The 19388-nt window shown below is 49.5% G+C and overlaps 1 protein-coding gene across 1 annotated transcript in view; it reads left to right on the forward strand.

Annotated features, from left to right (window-relative positions):
- The window catches only part of clic4 (chloride intracellular channel 4), a 48741-nt gene extending 29561 nt beyond the window's left edge, over positions 1-19180 (forward strand). Inside the window, exons 2-6 of the mRNA XM_035381900.1 lie at positions 7663-7772; positions 11228-11353; positions 11788-11894; positions 14265-14446; positions 16043-19180. Of these exons, the coding sequence (XP_035237791.1) occupies positions 7663-7772; positions 11228-11353; positions 11788-11894; positions 14265-14446; positions 16043-16207 (690 nt within the window). The 3' untranslated portion in view covers positions 16208-19180. The remainder of the gene's footprint in view (positions 1-7662; positions 7773-11227; positions 11354-11787; positions 11895-14264; positions 14447-16042) is intronic.
- The last annotated feature ends 208 nt before the right edge of the window (positions 19181-19388 follow it).

Below are 19388 nucleotides of genomic sequence, written 5' to 3' on the forward strand. Positions count from 1 at the left end.
GAGAGATACTTCCATCTTTTTTAATAGACTCCGCGGAACACTGGACGCCTGCTTCCGTTGCCGTGGGAACGGTTACCGAGTCGGAGACGCCCCCCCTCAGGAATATTATCCCCAATTTTTAGTCTCTGCTGATTTGTAATAAATGGCGCCGGTTTCTGGGGTGAATTTAGCACCAATGAAACGGCGGAGAACATTAAGCCTCGTATACCCAGAGATTTAAAATAAATAAATAAATTTAAAAAACTGTCTTGCTGTTTGCCAGCACAACCTGTGCTTCACCGTGCTGGCGTTTTCTGCACGGGTGTGAATAAATAATTGAGTTGTGTCGTTAAAGAAGTGTTTTTTATTTTTTTAAAAAGGGCTCTTAAATGTTTCTGGACAGAATTTTAAAAAAAAATTTTTTTTTACACATTTAAAAACTACTTTTCGTTAAACTTCCGTTATTTCGTCCGTGTTTATGATTTCGGTGTTTTTGTTTTCGCTGCCGGTGTGGCTGTAACAGGGTAGGCCCGTCCAGACGAGCGCGATCGCTTCGTTCGCTCGGGCGAAACGTGCTCGTGCGAAACGTGCTCGGCCACATGGCAGGAAGCTGTAAAAATAGAACCCTTTAACCCTTCCTACAAGAACCAGCTGCAAATCCTCTTGCTCTGGTAAATATTAGTAAATGCATACAATGTATACACTTCAGGTTTAGCAAATGAGTTGTGTACGGAGGTAAACAAGGGCCTAGGTGAATATTTATAGACAAATTTTGACTGTTGGGGTTATTTTTTCCCACGGAAAGTTATTCATGAATGGGATAACCTGCCAGATAATATGATGCATATTTTGTTGGCTGTTATGTTGTATTATTTCCAGTGCACAGTTTACACGTTAATGTAGGACACACAAACACATGCGCAAAAATAATGAATGATGAAGGATGTTTATCCTTTGCGACAGTCCCCCATACAGTAGTAGCTAATCCTAAATGTCCTAAATGATGTTCACGTGTACGATTCGCAGTGTTAACGCGGGTCTGCGCTCCGGGCCTGAATTGAGTTGTGCGTTCAAACTCAGTTCAGCTTTATTTATAGCGCGTTTTACAGTCACTGCCAGATACTCAACACAAAAACAGGAAATGGGTCTGAACCCCAAAATTCCAGCAAGTGAGTTTAAAAAATAAATAAATAAATAAATAAATAATAACTCCCCAGTGGAAAGAAGTTTATGGAGGAACCCGGGCATAGAGGGGGGAGAGCTGGCCTACCCAGTCTCGGTAGCTGCAGTTAGGCTGTCCTGATTAGACGGTTATTGGGGAATTTATCGGAGCAAAGGGACGAAGCGAAGGAGTGGATTATGGCCTGCGGCAATAAACCTGCTGGTAAAATAAGAAAGTCCACGCGGAGAAATGTGTATTAATGTGCGGAACTGGAGGGGTTGGGGCCAAGCCTAAGGGCCTGCGGGTTGTGTCACGGTGTGGGACGGGGTAGGAGCAGGAGGTGCGATGACCCCCCCAGTCCCATATTCTGAGCCCAATGCTGGTGGTTGGCCTGTATATTTTTTGTTTTTGGTTTATTTGTGCATTGCTGTTTAAGTACTGTAACACTTGGGCCCTGGCAGAATGGTCCTGTCTGACCAGAAGGGGGGGGGGGAGGGAGGGAGGGGGGTGAGTGGGTGAGGCCCTCACTCGTGGGGGGGGGCAGGGGGAACAAAGTCTCCTATTCATCCAGCGCAGTTTAGAGCTCTGTGGCCATTTTTATTGTGCGAAGGCAGGAAAAAATAAATATAAACAGAACAGCTGCTGCAGCTGCTGGGGGTTCTGTCCCGGGGGGTACACTTACTCCTCCTGATTCCCCCCCCCCAGGTGAAACTGTCCCATGTGCTCCCCCCTCCTAACTGCGTGGAGACTTCGGGACTTCAGGATGGGCGTGAGAGCTTGCCGTTTTCGATTCTTCTTCATTTCCCGCTGGCGAATTCTCTCGCGTCATTCTGTCGACGTGCGACCCCCGAGCAGGAAGTGGGGTGTATGTGGTGTGGGTGGGGGGGGGGGCTCTGCCTGGTGCTCGCAGCACGTTTACTGACCCGCAGTAGCCTTTTATTACGTTTGCACACGCCAGTCACACATGCCCACCCCCCCCGACACTTCGCCGCGACGTTTGCGGAATGCGACGTCGGTTAGCGCACACGCGTCTCCGTACGCGCCCCAGACCAACGCCGGCCGCGCCGGAATCCGCCGACACCGCGAGGAATTCTACACGCGCCGGCATTCCGCACGCGTCCTTAACACCATATAGTGACTTGTTCAGTCTGGCGCCCAGCGCTGTGTAAGATGGCGCTGTGTAAGATGGCGCTGTGTAAATTATAGCATGTAACATGCCCCCCTTGGGGAAGTTGGCCAAGGCTGACGCTTTCTGGAATGTGACTGCATTCCTTGGGCTGGCATTTGATGCCTTGAGGTCCTCCCTGTACTAAAAACACAGTAGAATTGGGGTAAAAAAAAAAAAAAGAACAGCTGTATTTTGCTGCTACAGACCACACCACAGTGCCATTTATATATATATAGCCTATATGCTGTAATTCTCTATTTCTTAGATGATAGAAAGAACTGGAATGGCAAAAAAAATGTTAATCATCTGAAGCCAAGGATAGGCAGATCCATTCCTGCAGAGCCAGTGTGTATTCAGGTTTGTCACCAATTACACTTGCCAAATTACCTAATTAACTGAGTGCTCTAATGCCGGTTTAACCGTAGATTAGACCACAAAAAGAGGCTTCGTGTTGAGGCTCAGGCACAGTCTTCAGATGTCATTCATGAACTTATCGAGAAATAAAGGTAAAAATATCCATCTCTGACACGATTGGGGCCAATTAAATAATTAAGATCAGAATTAGCTGGCATGAAACCCAGAGACGGATAATGCGCCTGAAAGCGTGTCCGTGTCACTTCTGCAAGCGCTCGGCACACCCTGAGCGGTGTGGAGATCTTCCACTCGTTTGCAGTGTGAGCGAAAGACCGTGCGGTAGAACATTACAATACATTACATTACAGGCATTTGGCAGACGCTCTTATCCAGAGCGACGTACAACAAAGTGTATAACCATAACCAGGAACAAGTAGCTATGTCGAAAACCCTAGAGAGAAGTACCGGTCCAAGTGCGGGGAACAACCGCATAGTTCAACTTGGACCCTGGAGGTTAAACTGATTAACACTAACACAAACGAGAACAGCAACAACACGGTCTATGCAAATAATACAATCAGTAGTTAAGACGGGTGCATTAACTAAGTCACCTACGAAACAGCTACCTAGTTACAACCCTAAGCTTACAGTCATGACAACTGCAGAGAGGGAACAGTGAGCACAACCCTCTCTCTCTCTCTCTCTCTCTCTCTCTCTCTCTCTCTCTCTCTCTCTCTCTCTCTCTCTCTCTCTCTCTCTCTCTCTCTCTCTCTCTCTCTCTCTCTCTCTCTCTCTCTCTCTCTCTCTCTCTCTCTCTCTCTCTCTCTCTCTCTCTCTCTCTCTCTCTCTCTCTCTCTCTCTCTCTCTTCGTCTGTAGCCCACCACCTCGTCTTCGTTCGCTGAATTTGCTGTCAGGGTCGTGCTCTCACTGTCAGACGCCCAGTTTATTTTTAATTTTTTGTTTTTGTTTCGATGACGTGTTTGGTATATCCAGCGTTGGTGTCAGAAACGGTACAGCGTGGGGTTGGTGGTGGTTTTTGGGTGTGTGTTCGTCTGTCCGTCTCTAGGTGCAGTGCGTATGACAGGGAGAGGATGTGCAGTGTGGTGTAGTCATTGGCACTGAAAATAACCCCTCTCTCTTTCTATCTCTCTCTCCTCTTCTTTTTCCTCTCTTTCTCTCATGCGCTCTCGCACACACACTCTGTACACACACTCACTTGTGGTTTCAACTTTACCACTCACTCACACACATACACACACTCGCGCTCAGACACACACACATACACACACACACACACACACACACATACTCACACGCGCACAGACACACAAACACACACTCACACTCACACATACACACACTCGCGCTCAGACACACATACACACACTCGCGCTCAGACACACACACACACACATACTCACACGTGCACAGACACACATACACACACTCACACTCACACACATACACACACTCGCGCTCAGACACACACACACACACACACTCACACACACATACTCACACGTGCACAGACACACATACACACACTCACACACACTCGCGCTCAGACACACACACACACACACACACACTCACACACACATACTCACACGTGCTCAGACACACACACACACACTCACACTCACACACATACACACACTCGCGCTCAGACACACATACACACACTCACGCTCACAGACATACACACACTCACACACACACACTCACACACACATACTCACACGTGCTCAGACACACACACACACACTCACACTCACACACATACACACACTCGCGCTCAGACACACATACACACTCACGCTCACACACATACACACACTCACACACACACACACACACACACACACACTCTCTCACACATACACATACACACACTCACACACACATACTCACACGTGCACATACACGCACTCACACACACATACTCACACGTGCACAGACACGCGCTCAGACACACACACACACAGCTCTCTAAAGGAAGTGAGGAGTGTAGCGGTGTAGGCTACGCGGGCCTGCTGTATTCTCCCCGCGCTGGCTGCAGTAGTGAAGGGTTTGGCTGTGAGCCTCGTCCCTCTGATTGGGGCTCTGGAAGCTTAACGGCAGCGTCTGGCTCTCAGGGATCTTGTGAAACTTCCCAGAGTTCCCTGGGACTCCGCAGCATTCCAGAGTGAAGGCTTCTGGGTAGGCGGTGGGGAGAGGTCCTGGATGTGTTCCCGAACCTCACTGAAAACATGTGCATCTGTGTCTGCCTCCTCTAACCAGCTACGCCCTACCGCCCACCCGCCCAAGTGCCCCCCCCCCACCCTTCCCCACCCAACTAGGATTATCTCCACGTGCTTCTTCTGAGCATCTTCTGAGCATGCTCAGTGTTGTTTGTCTCTCCTCTCACTCTGACACTGAGGCCTGTTTCGGCCATCTTATCTACACTGTCAATAAATGCACTTAAGGGGGGGGGGGGGGGCGACTTTTATATCCACAATTCACCCTATTATTATTTTTCATTTGTTTTATGATTTAAAGGGTCCAAGAGGTGTTTGTAATTTGAACTTGTGACCACACTGGTGGTTTAGGAGTGACTCAAATCGCGCCACACTGTGCTGTAGGAGTCTTTCAGATGAGACATTAAACCTGGTCCTGACTTACTGTGGTCATTAAACACCCCACAACACTCATCGCAAAAAGGGGGGGGGGGGGGGGGGGGGGGGGTGGGGGGGGTGGTTCCTCGGTGTCCTGGCCGAATTCCCAACGAGGCTCTCTCAGCCTGCCACCTTAAAGATTGCTTCGTTCGGTTGGCTTACGAAAAGCATTCTCCCCCTCCACCTCAGCTGATGTGTGGTGAAGGTTCTGGTGCAAAATGGCTGCCGTGCATCACGCAGGAGGGTGCTGCGTATCGGTGGTGCCTGAGGCAAGTGTCACCCATATCACTGTACAGCACTTTGTGTGACGAAGTGCTATATAAATGCCAGGAATTATTATTGTTATCATTATTATTGTTGTAATTATTATTATTACCTGTCCCTGAAGAATAGGCATACCCATTGGTTGCTGTGCGTTTGTTCTGTAATCATGGAAGGTTGCATTATGCCCAGTGCGTTGTGTGAAAGGTTAGGTGAGAGCAGACGGACTCATCTCCTATAAGCAGTGCCTGCGTGAAGTCGTCGTGATTATGACATCATCATATGACATCGCGTAGATCATTGTGGATCATCCACCGTGAAGCACTGACGTCAGCACTTGCAAACGTTTTTAATCGAGGGGCTGCCAGCTCTAGAACGGCACCGTCTGAGCAACAGGCTAATTGTAAAATACCGATGAAAATTAGCGCTGTGAATACCAGTTCGGTAAGGGTTCCGTGGAACCGGAGTTCCTTTTAAAACGCAATTTATCGTGAGAGTAATTCGACCCGTCTTTACAAATTAGAGCAGAAATGGATTTCCTCGGTAATCCTCGCCTCCCGCCGAATGGCGAACGTGACGAGACTTCCTTCGGGAGCCCCAAACGGTTGTAGTTTCGCCTGAAGGCGAGAGAGCGCGTCCTACGCTTCTCACAGGCGCTGCCAAAAATGTAAAGCTTGTTATAAAAAAAAAACAACTACACCGATAATTTAATCTCGTTTTTTTGAAGCCAGCTGTTGCTTCTGACAGTATTTATGCGAGACGTTGCCAGAAATCACGATGTTATGATTGCAACCTGACGTGAAAAACCATTGCGTTGGCACGGTAACCGATAACCTGTCATTTTCCACATTTTATACAGTAGCTATGGTGTCTGGCTTCCTGCCAGGCCTGTCAACACACGGTGATGTTTGGCTACATGGGAAACGAGTTGTTTTCTAGTTGCCCTGTGATTTTTATTGTACATGAGGAGCATACCACCGCCATTAAGCAACCTTGGGTTTGAGAACCCTAACCCTATACAAATAGAAGTTTTGTTGTTGTTGTTATTATTATTATTATTATTATTATTACTGAAAGAACCTTTGATACAAAACACAGTCAGCGATCTAGACATGGTTTCTTGGCGGAGAAGCAGCGAAACGCTTTTTTTTTATGGTTTATCTTTCCCTTGTGCGTGTGTGCTCGTCCGTGTCCTCGTTAAGCTATCGGTCATTGAGCGCAAAGTCATTGGTAACGAGACGAAGGCCCTCGGCCGCGAGGGCCGCTCGACGCAGATTGCCTGGGATCGATCGGCGGCCGCTACGCGGAGAAACGCGGTGGAGTCAATGAGCCGGTTCCCCCCCGCGGCTACCTTTCAAACCGAGATCGGTCACGGAGAGCGCCGGTCTCACCGTAACCGCCGCCAAATCAGTTCGGTTTGTGTCACAGTGCGCTTACTTCACAAAGATCAAAAAAGAAATATATAGATAGAGAGAAAGTGAAAATAGGAACAAAATGAAAGTAACGATGATATTGCAATGGTTTTAAAATGACAGTGCAACTTCTTTGGGAGACCTTTTGTCACATAGAGAGCTCACAGTAACGATTGTCCTTCACAGAGAGAGCTGTAGTGGACAGTTATGGTGCTTTGGCCTGAATCGTGCTCCCCAAATCTGAGGGGACTATTTCCCCTCCCCCTCCAAAGAAAAGCTATACTTGCAATGTCAGTAATATGTCGGTTACAGTGCCACCTCTAATGAGTACAAACACAGTAGTCTGTCTATTTTCTGTTTTTTTTATCTAAGAGTGCATATTGAAGAAGTCCCCCACCTTTTTATTGGGGTGTGTTTTGGGCGGGGTTTTGAGGAGACAGCGTCCCCGTCCCGTCCCGTCGGGAGCACCAGCTAATGAGGCGCGGCGTTTCCGGTGACGTCTGCGGCGGGAATGACATCTCCGAGCGTCCGTGGAAGCGGAATGCGAGCCATCCGACGCCGCCGTGGGGGGGTGGAAACGCGCGGAATGCTGAGGGTGGAGGAATGGCGTGATGATGATGATGATGATGATGATGATGATGTTTTTTGTTTCTCTTCCCCCTCGTTCTCAGGCGGGGAGCGATGGCGAGAGCATCGGGAACTGCCCCTTCTCCCAGCGCCTCTTCATGATCCTGTGGCTGAAGGGCGTGGTCTTCAACGTCACCACCGTCGACCTGAAGAGGTGAGGCTGCGGCCTGTCTCGGGGGAGGGGGGGGGTGCGAGGGAGGGCTGGGGGGGGGGGGTCGTTCCTCTGTGCTTGGCTGAGAGAGCGGTCTGCGAGCTTCCCGAGGGACCGCTCCCTTTGATCCGCCCGCCCGTTTGGAATTCCCACAGCCTTAAAGAACCTGGGAACGCGGAGAAGATAAACAGGGATATTTCAGAGAGGGAGAGAGACCTCTTATTTAAAAAGGGTTTTGGGGGGGGGGGGGTTCGGTCATCATCCTTCTGCAGGAGGGGTGGGCTACACCCCCTCCTACACCCCCACACACACTCACTGGAACACACACACACACACACACACACTCACTGGAACACACACACACACACACACACACACTCACTGGAACACACACACACACACACACACACACACACTCACTGGAACACACACACACACACACACTCACTGGAACACACACACACACACACACACACTCACTGGAACGCGCACACACACACACACACTCCTTGGGTGTCCCAGTAGTGAAAAAAACCAGGGAAGAAAGAGGGAGAGAGAAATGGAGGAAGAGGGAGGGAGAGAAACGAAGAGAGAAGTAGAGTAGGCGGAGGAGAAAGAAAACGGGAAGATAGAGAGAGAAGCTGAGTGGGGGACAACGAATGTAGAGAAACGGAAAGAAAGAGGGAGAGCGGAACAGATAGAGAAGCAGAGTTTGGAGAGGAGAAAGAGAAACGGAGAAAGAGGGCGAGAGAAACAGAGGGAAGCTGAGTGGGGGGGGGAAGAGAAGAAACCGAGAAACGGGTAGAAAAAGGGAGAGGGAAACAAAGGGAGTGAAATGTGTAGAGGGCCTGTTTCCTTGTGCCCCCCCCCCCCCCCCCCCCCGGGGTGTTAACGACGTTAGCGGAACGCGTGATGAGGGCTGCATGTCGCCCGCCAGAACGCCTGCTCACCCCCCCCGCCCCCCTGCCCCCCCCCCCATGCGGGGTGCTCTTTTTCTGGAGGAGTGATAAATTCTTCACTCTTTCCGCTCGGTGGTCACGCGTCGGCATGGAGACGGGTCGCACAACGGCCGCACTGTTCATCGTGCCCCTGCCACGCCCACGCCATACGCCAGCCCCGCCCACCTCCTCTAAAAAAAAAAAAACACGTACCCGCGCTCGCTTTGCCGATACAGTGGGGTGAGCTCCGCCAAATTACTCATTAGACCGAAAGTGGAATATTCCTCTGAAGGGAATGAATACGGGTGGGCGTCTATGTGCGATGCAGGTACTTCCTGTGTCTGGAGTGTGCAGTTCCTGTGCCCTTGTTGAGTGTGGCTGCCCCCTCTCTCTCTTTCTGTGGTATGAGTTCTCAGGATGCCCCCCCTCTCTCTCTCTCTCTCTCTCTCTCTCTCTCTCTCTCTCTCTTTCTGTGTTATGAGGCCTCGAGACACCTCTCTCTTTCTCTCTCTCTCTCTCTCTCTCTCTCTCCGGGGCTGTGGCTCATTTCCTGTGCCGGACGGCCGAGGCTCACCGCAGACCGGCGTTTACTCACCAGATAGTCCCCTCCCTCTCTCCTCTCCCCCCTCCCTCGCTCCTCTCCTCCCTCCCTCGCTCCTCTCCTCCCTCCCTCCCTTTCTCCCTCCCTCCCTCCCTGCTTCCCAGCTGCGGGAGCGCCCGATTCTTAATGGAAGCGTATTTTCTGGGCAATACGTCACGGCGCAGGACGTCCGTCGCCCACCCGCTAACACGCTACGCGCTCGGATACGATTGGTCAACGGTTCGAATGCTCGGGTTTCCACGGGAGGGAAAGTACAAGTCTCAGTGTCTAAGGACCCCGTGTTGTGCATCTTGGTCTGTTGAATGTCTTGTCTCACCCCCCCTCCGCGCGCTCCCCTTTCCGTGGTCTCTCTCCCGCCCACCCCCCCCCCCCTTTACTGCTGCTGCAATGCCACAGGGATGAAGTCACTTCCTGTGCTCGCACCGCAGGGATGAGGTCACTTCCTGCCATTATGCGGCTGAGTCGTTTGTGTGTCTGGTCTGCCTCCGCTTATGGAGAAGCTGAAAAATAAATATCTAGCAGATTGATTTACCCCTTTTTAAAATATTATATTCTGAAATGCAGGATGAATTGTATGAATTTCATGAATTGCAGCTATTGATGTCGCCCAATCACATTGCCACTCATTTGTATACAGTCACCTTAATGGCTGTGTGTTTTCTTACTCGTGTATTTATTCTCATAATTTGATGTGGTCGTTCCATTGTCTTAAAACGCACGTGGTGCGGATGCAGAGTTATTTTTCTTGACGTACTGTATTTATGCCAGACAAGAAGTGGGTCAAAGTGTGCAATCACATGATATAGGTGGACTCTTGCCCTCAGGCGCAGACCATAGGAAGACCTAAGACTGTTTTTCTGAAGCACATTTTTCAATGTAGTGTTTCTGTATTTGAACTAATCTTCCTTTAGTGCAGTGCTACTCAACTCCAGGCCCAGCCAGCCTCTGTGTGTCCGTGCCACCTGATTCCACACATATACCTCCCTGATTCAGGCAGTGAGCTCATGGGTGAAATCCGGTGGTGTAGCGCATTGGCTGGGTGAAATCCGGTGGTGTAGCGCATTGGCTGGGTGAAATCCGGTGGTGTAGCACATTGGCCGGAGCAAACGTTGCCGTTGAGGCCTGGAGTTGGGTAGCGCCGCGTTAGCAAGTCGTCTCGGTAAATCGTTAATTTACTGTGAGGCAGCCAATCAGATTCGTCCGAACCCTCTGTTGTCACCTCCATTATCGATTCGGGGAGGGGAGGGGGGTGCAGACAGGTGTGCGGCCAAACGGGCTAAACTCTGGGCCCGACTGACCGGCGGGGGGCGAGGGTGCGAGAGGAAGTGCGGTCCTCCAGGCCGAACAGAGCCCCCCCTTCCTTTCTGGGGCGGTGCTAGCACTAGCGCCACCTGCAGGTCGGTGTCCCCATTACTGCTGTGGGTTTGGGGGGGGGGGGGGGGTCTGCTTCACACACCGCCCTGGCCTATTTTTACACGCTCCCTTAGTCAATCATTCAGCTGTTTTTTAATGGAGTTTTTTAATGAGAGGTGCTGAGGTGAAGTATCTTTGCTGAAAGCTGCAAATATGGCATCTTGTGACAGACCCACAGACCTGCAGATAACAGTCCTGTCTCTTAGTGTCTTTGTGGGGACGTGTGTATCACGTGCTGGACTCTGGACCCCAGAACCCAGGCTCAGAGTCACACACACTCTAAAGATGCTGTTTTTAATGGATTTTTTTTTCTGAAAGAACAGCTCAGCTAAATTACCTTTGCTGACAGCTGCAAAAGCAGACATTTTGGCTTTGGTCTGTGGCCCTTAAAAAAAAAAAAAAAAAAAAAAATTTAAATAAAAAAAAAAAAAAAAAAAAAAATTTCATTGGTTTACTGTGTGTGTGTGTGTGTGTGTGTTCTGACGTGTGTTCTGACTCCCCCTCAGGAAGCCGGCTGATCTGCAGAACCTGGCCCCCGGCACACACCCCCCCTTCATCACCTACAACGGGGAGGTCAAGACCGACGTCAACAAGATCGAGGAGTTCCTGGAGGACGTTCTCAGCCCACCAAAGTGAGCGTCCCACCCTGTACTGCACCCTCCCCCCCACCCACCCTTTACCACACCATACCACCCCCCACCCACCCTGTACCACCCCCCCCCCCCCTCGAGCCTGAACTGTACGCTGGGTGTGTTCTCCATGTGTAACAGCTGTGCTCTGTGTTCAGGTGTGTTCTCCTTGTGTGTAACAGCTGTGCTCTGTGTTCAGGTGTGTTCTCCTTGTGTGTAACAGCTGTGCTCTGTGTTCAGGTGTGTTCTCCATGTGTAACAGCTGTGCACTGTGTTCAGGTGTGTTCTCCTTGTGTGTAACAGCTGTGCTCTGTGTTCAGGTGTGTTCTCCATGTGTAACAGCTGTGCTCTGTGTTCAGGTGTGTTCTCCGTGTGTAACAGCTGTGCTCTGTGTTCAGGTGTGTTCTCCATGTGTAACAGCTGTGCTCTGTGTTCAGGTACACTAAGCTGGGGGCTCGGCACCCTGAGTCCAACACCGCGGGGATGGACATCTTCGCCAAGTTCTCCGCCTTCATCAAGAACTCCAAACCAGACGCCAACGAGGGTGAGTGGCCCTGTCCTGTAATGCCCCCCTGCCCTGCCCTGCCCTGCCCTGCCCCCCCCCCCGCACCATCCTGGCCCCCCTGACCCCCCCCCCCCCCCCACCCACCTCGCCCTGCCCCACCCTCAGGTCTCTCTCTCCTGCTGTGCAAGGAGGGGTGTGTGTGAGGCGCCTGAGTTGTCATTGGGGTATTTCGCACCTCCAGGGAGGGAGGGGCCGGGGGTGGGGCGGGGGCTCAATAAGGAGTCGGGGGGGGGGGGGGGGGCTTGCAGGCCTCCTGATTGAATTACTCCCTGCCGGGAAGAGAAGAATTCTCGTTGCTAGGCGACGGCGGCGGGACCTGTGGTCGCCGACGGTTACAAACACACACACACACACACAGGGCTTTTGTTTGGCCTTGAGAGCAGCCGATTGGCCGGGCTCCCTTCTCCTGTGGCAGCCGTACGGACGCTGCCCCCCCCGTCTGTCCCTCGTCACCCTTCCTCCCCCCTCCCCCTTACCCCCCCCCCCCAGCCCCCTGTCCTGAACCGCCCTGCCTCAGCCCGCCAAAAACGCGGAAAAGACACGGTCAGCTCGCCGGGGGCGCCGCCGAAGCGACTCGGGGACAGCTGAGAGCTGAGCGTTCCCGTTCCCCCTCCGAAAGCCCTCCCTGACAGCTGCGTGTGATCGCTCGGTCACCTGACCCTCCTCACAAACCCGCCCTGCCCCGGCCTTCTCCGCCGTCACGCCATCAGCATGGCAGAAATGCTGTCTCTAATACTTTCTTTTTTTTTTTTTTGATAGTCGTGTGATATTGGTACGTGTAATCAGGAATGTAGCCGTGTTATTTTGGTTCTTGGTAAGCAGTTTATGAAGTTAGCTGGGATGTGCTTTAATCGCAGATCTGAAGTTTTTTTTTTTAAAATATTTTTTTATTGCTCCTCACCACCCTGGTAAAATATTGACACGGCCGTGCTGTTTCGACAGAATTGCACGGTGGTAAAACCACGTAAGGAGATTGTTCTGGACTACGGGAATGTCCCTGGCTGGTTTCTGTCGGGTTTGTTCTGGATGGTTCTTTCTCCTGTGTGCAAACAGAGCAGAACTCACTACAGTCTCAGTATTTCTCTGGCTTTTTTTTTTTTTTTGTATCAAAATTATTTCACCGTGAATGAGCCCAAAATGAGATTAAAGTCTTAGTTTCTGTCTGTCTGTCTACAGCAGCCAGACTCTGCAGTGTCTCAGGTGGAACTCAAACCTGTATTCGCTCTGGATTAACGTGAGCTCGGCTAGTTTAGCGTAATGTTCAGCTGGTGTAAGGTTACCAATACAGCTGAGTGACACAGTAACTAATATGGTAAGACAGTGTTTGTATAAACAAGAAACTCGCGCGCACACAGGCATATGTGGGTTCACTGTGCCAGGCTGCCCTCCTGTGGTAGGAAATAGAACTGCAGGTAGTGTAGTCACTTCATCTCTAGTTCCAAAGTTACTCTGTCCTGTTGGTGGATTGGACTGTAAGAGGGGAACTGCCAGAAATGAATGATTGTCTTAAACCAATTGCGCATTCTTCCCTCTGCTTATGCTACCAAAATAATTACATAAATGGTCAGCCTTAATGGGCTGAATGACCTGTTAGCGTCATTATGTATAAATAATAATAATAATAATAATTGTTATTATTATTGTAGAAGTAATGCTTTGTCTGTGTATTTTTCCTTCTTGGATCCAGAGTTAAGCCACGTTGCATTTATAGGGTGCGGTCGCGAGTCTGCGTGGAGTTCTAACATTTTCGCATTTGCATGTGACAGTGTGAGTGATGGATTTCATTTCCATCGCGGCGTTGATGGATTCCAGCGAGGGGCGGGGTCTGTGTCGGGGGGGGGGGGGGGGAGGTTTTTCCAGTACGCCGAGGGAACTGTCTGCTGCTTGCAAAAAGTGACTCGGGGACGATCTCCGTCGCCTCTTTCAAAATCTCGTTTGCACGACTGCACCCCCTGGAGCGCAGTGTCCCTATCGCTGCACTGGGACATTCAGTTATAGCTCGATTTCGCCGAAAGGATGCTGCCCCCTACTGGTGTGGGAGGGGAATAAAACACCAGCTAACAGGGATGGGGGTCGAAAGTGTTTTTTGATTCAGAAATTCGGTTCATTAACTGCAAATCCCAATAGAACATAATAGCCGTTTTTTAATTTGTCAGTTTAATTTCAGTTGGCTTCCTGATTGACAAGCGTGAGTGAGTGATATCTAAAAATATCACTGCTGAGTTGTGATAGGCTGTATTATACTGCCATAGAACACAACCCACGGAGTAAAGAGGTGTGTTTATTGGTGTACAGTAAAGTGGGTGTTCCTAACTCTTACCCCCCCCCCTCTCCCTCGTTCCCCCCCAGCCCTGGAGAGAGGGCTGCTGAAGACTCTGCAGAAGCTGGATGAGTACCTGCGCTCCCCGCTGCCCGACGAGATCGACCACAACAGCATCGAGGACGTCCCGGTCTCCACCCGCAAGTTCCTGGACGGAGACGAGATGACGCTCGCCGACTGCAACCTGCTCCCCAAGCTGCACATCGTCAAGGTAACCGCCAACCACATACTGTGACCGCAAACACCACATCGTCAAGGTAACCGCCAACCACATACTGCTCCCCAAGCTGCACATCGTCAAGGTAACCGCTAACCACATACTGTGACCGCAAACTGCACATCGTCAAGGTGACCGCCAACCACATACTGTGACCGCAAACTGCACATCGTCAAGGTAACCGCTAACCACATACTGTGACCGCAAACTGCACATCGTCAAGGTAACCGCCAACCACATACTGTGACCGCAAACTGCACATCGTCAAGGTAACCGCCAACCACATACTGTGACCGCAAACTGCACATCGTCAAGGTAACCGCTAACCACATACTGGGACCACAAACTGCACATCGTCAAGGTAACCGCCAACCACATACTGTGACCGCAAGCTGCACATTGTCAAGGTAACCGCAAACCACATACTGTGACCGCAAACTGCACATCGTCAAGGTAACCGCAAACCACATACTGTGACCACAAACTGCAGACTGACCACAAACCATACGCTGTGACCACAAATTTCACACTGTGACTGCCAACCACAGACTATGACCACAAACTGCAGACTGTCACCACAAACCACAGACAGACTACAAACCACAAAATGTGACTACAAACCATAGACAGTGACCGCAAACTACAGATTGTGACCACAAACCACATACTGTGACCGCAAACTGCAGACTGAGCACAAACCACAGACTGTGACCAAAAAATGAACACTGTGACCACAAACCACAGACTGTGACCAAAAACTGCACACTGTGACCACAAACCACAGACTGTGACCACAAACTGCAGACTGTCACCACAAACCACAGACAGACTACAAACCACTAAATGTGACTACAAACCATAGACAGTGACCGCAAACTACAGATTGTGACCACAAACCACATACTGTGACCGCAAACTGCAGACTGAGCACAAACCATAGACTGTGACCGCAAACTACAGATTGTGACCACAACACACCAAAAACCAACAGACAACAGCAGCCCAGCCATTCAGTATTTGCGTCTGAGCTCCTTGGTCTAAAATCGGTGTGTCTGCAAACAAGCTTCCGAACAGGAAGCATAGCCAAATTGAAAACAAAGAGTTGCCTCTCTGTGTACAATTGAACACTTTCTCCTGTGTTTCTGCACACAATAACAAACGCATTTCTTAAAACTGCATCTGCAAGTGCTTTTTTTTTTTTTTTTTAAGTAGCGCGGGGTTGCCCTGCTGCTGCTGCTGCTGCTGGTACATTTTCACTGTTCCCCCGCTGATAGTGCGTCTCTTATGACGGGGGGGGGGGGGGGAGAGAAACCGCCCCTGGGTTGTTTTCAACCTGCTGTTCCTCCCGTTATAATGCCCGGGGGGGGGGGGGGGGGGTGGCGGGGGGGGGCAGGCTCATAACAGCCCAGGAGTCGTTAACCGTAAGTCACGGGCTCGAGAGGAGAGCTGGCGGCAAAAAAAAACAAGACTGTTTGTGCCCCAGGGCACCGGAGAACAACCCCGTGCTCACCGTCCCCTCCCCTCCCCTCCCTCCCCCGTGCTCACCGTCCCCTCCCCTCCCCTCCTCCCTCCCCCGTGTGCCGGCTGCAGGTGGTGGCGAAGAAGTACCGCGGCTTCGACATCCCCAAGGACATGGCGGGCATCTGGAAGTACCTGGGCGAGGCCTACACCCGCGAGGAGTTCACCAACACCTGCCCCAGCGACAAGGAGATCGAGATCGCCTACGCCGACGTGGCCAAGAGGCTAGTCAAGTAGTCCCCCAGCCTCTGGCCACGCCCCCCCCCTCCAGCCCCGCCCCCCTCATCAAGCCCCCGCCCCTTCCCCCCACCCCCCCGCCCTACTCAGTTAGCACTGGGACATGAGATACAAACGACGCGTGTATCAGACAACATAATCTCTCTCTCTCTCTCTTTCTCCTCTTTTAGAAGCATCATAAAGAGATAACCATTGCATGATTGCTTTTGTTTTCCTCGAGATTTTATGCTGTTAGTGGAAATCCATTTTACCCCTTCCCCCTTTTTTTCTTCAGTTTTTTTTTTTTTTGGCTTTTATTTTGGAGTGGGACAGGACAAGCAATAAGAAGCTGCCAAAGGTGTTATTGCATATCATGGTCTACCCACAATGCACTGTGCCTTTTGTTGTGGAATTTACCCCCTGCTACAGCCAGCTCAGTTCAGCGCCCTTTGCCCATCTACAGAGGGCTGAGGCTGCAATTTGGGGGTACCCCCACCCCACTTTTTGTGATGAAAAAGCTCATGTAGATCCTCAAAGAAAGCGCTTGACAAGTTTAGAGAGGTGCATTCAGGAAAATTTTGCTTTTTTTTTTTTTTTTTTTGCCTTAATCAAGGACAATTACTTTTTTTTTTTTAAAGTGCGCTTCCCTTCTTCCTCCTCATCCTCAGTGTTTTGGAATAAGTGATGGCAGGTATGCTGTTGCCGTAGATACACTGAGACCTGGAGTGGGGAAGGAGGGATAACTGGGCAGGAAGAGAAGAAGAAAGATGAGTGGGCGCAGACCCCTCTCCTCCTCGAGCCTGGGATCGGCAGGACCCCTGTCCTCGAAGCTCTGATACCTGCTCTGCGGTAACCCATTGGAACACTGTAGCGAAAACGCAAATGAAGTTTATAGATGAAGTCTGGCAGTGGCACTCTCGTCCATCGACAGCTATAAAAGCTTTGCTATATTAATGATATAGATGATGTAGCTGGAAAGGAAAGTGTTAATGTTTTCACTGAAGTAAAAAAAATAAATAAATAAAAACCTCAAACCAAGGGGGTTTAGCTTTAGAATTGTGGGATATAATATTGTAGTGAGGTGGGAGGGGTTGTAATAAGCTTCAGACTTCCATCTCAAAGGTATAGTGACACATTTAATTTGGTTCTGACAACCAAAAGATGTCTATTTTACCACCTGCTTGGTGTTGCACCTCTCCTCACCCATCTCTCTCTCTCTCTCTCTCTCTCTCACTCTCTCTGTCTCTCTCATTCTCTCTCACCCTCCCTCCCTCTCTCTGTCATATGGATTTCATATATGAAGGGAACTACCATGCTCACATCGCACTAGACTGCAGTAGTTTATATTTCTTCACATAAGAGCGGAGGGGTGGCATAGAAAAGGCTTCCATTTCCCCGGCCTTGAGTGAGTTGTGTATTTTTTTTTTTTTTTTTTTTTAAACTGTGGATGGAGTGACTCCTGCTGTGGAACAGAGGAAATTTAAGCCACGTGCCTGAGCGTCTCCCCCGAGCGCATTGATTGGCTTACCGGTAACACTAGCGCGCGGGCGGAATTACCCTAAAGATGGCTACCGGGAGGAGGGGAGTAACCAGAGAATGTTAGTGCCTTGAGTACAGCCACTGGCCTTGGTTTCTCCGCTATCTTCGTCGGAACAACCCTCAGATTAGCCGAATGTACTCGACGACAGTTCTCGATAACATTAAAAAATGATGCTTTGTTTAATTTATTTTATTTTCATTCTTTTTTTAGGTTGATTTCCACCCACCCCCTCACTGTTTCCTTACCCCAGACGTTTATGTTTTAATTAAATGTTATAAAAAGAAGGAATAGAAGAAAAAAAGGAATTGTAAATATTTTGTTTTGAGTGTTCATAAAAAAAAGTTTGACAATTTTTATACATTCATTTGATTTGAAGGAGGGGAACTAAGACCTTTTTACACGCTTCTGGGGTTTTGTATTAGATTAAAAAAACGTCTGTTCAGGACGTGTTCGACGTGTTCCATGTTTCGTTTATTTTACTTGCAGTACAGTTTTCATTTGCCATTCCATTACAGTTTACGTAAATTTCAAACAAAAGACACAAGCGATGATTGTGGCCTATTTTTGTTCGTTTGGTTTACTATTTTGACAGTATTGAAAGAAACCTCTAATTGGCATCTGATAACTCACTGACTCCTGAAACGACAAATTCCAAACTGCCGGACACCTTTCCGACTTCGATGTGTCCCACCCCATCCCTCAAGTCAAATGAAAGCATGTGACAGACAGGTGCTTGGTATAGGTAGGTTTATGCTGCCTTTTGGGTGTTCGCAAAACCTTTAAGCAAATTTTCTCTTCGGGCAAACTTTAGCACATACAACTTCCCCACATAATGGAACGGGTTTACTCAGCCGCTTCGGGGAAGATGCTGGTGGTCGAGACCGAGGGAGCGGTTTGAAACCCGATCAAGATCCCCGTACAATGTGTTATAGTGTTGCAGCATATCAAAATATTTAAAAAGAAAAACCGCGCTCACATTTCTGTAACATCCTAAACTTGTGGGGGGGGTTTTTTTGCGCAAGCTTGGGAAAAGTGTCTCCCCTTGTGTGCCGTCACGTCTCCGCCACGCGAGTGCCTTTCAAAGTAACGGAACGAGGGAGTCTCACTCGGCTGGTCGAAGTGAAAATCACCACTTAAAAGGAATTATAAAAAACAAAAAAACGGATGATGAGAGCGTTTTTAGAAACCAACACTGCAAGCATCATACTCTGTGGAATTTATAATTATTTAGATATCAGTTTCTTGTTTTGTGTCATACTAACTTTCAAATATACGCATTTACACCTGTTTTTACTGATATCCTGCCGTTTATTTACTGCGCGTGCTTCATATGCTTTTGTGCCAGTGTAAAAGTGTGGTGTTATGCAGTGTACATCTGCTGTGATCAGCACTTTTTTTCTGGTATATCCATAAACCGCTGGCAGCTAACAATAAAAATATATATTTTCACTATCCTTCACGTGTAATTATCTTGCATTTCTTGATTCAGCAGCAGTGACAGACTTTGTCATATCCTCTATCTATGCTGTATTAAAATTTCAGTTTTTTCAAAGGAAACTCCGCTGGACTGCTAAATGTGTGTCAACAAGCAGAACAGGTTGCTATCATCAGGCAGGCATCAGTAGCTTGGACCGAATAATAAACTGCATTCATTCCGTTGGG

This window comes from Anguilla anguilla, chromosome 1, assembly GCF_013347855.1.
Source record: "Anguilla anguilla isolate fAngAng1 chromosome 1, fAngAng1.pri, whole genome shotgun sequence".
Taxonomy (NCBI): Eukaryota; Metazoa; Chordata; class Actinopteri; order Anguilliformes; family Anguillidae; genus Anguilla; species Anguilla anguilla.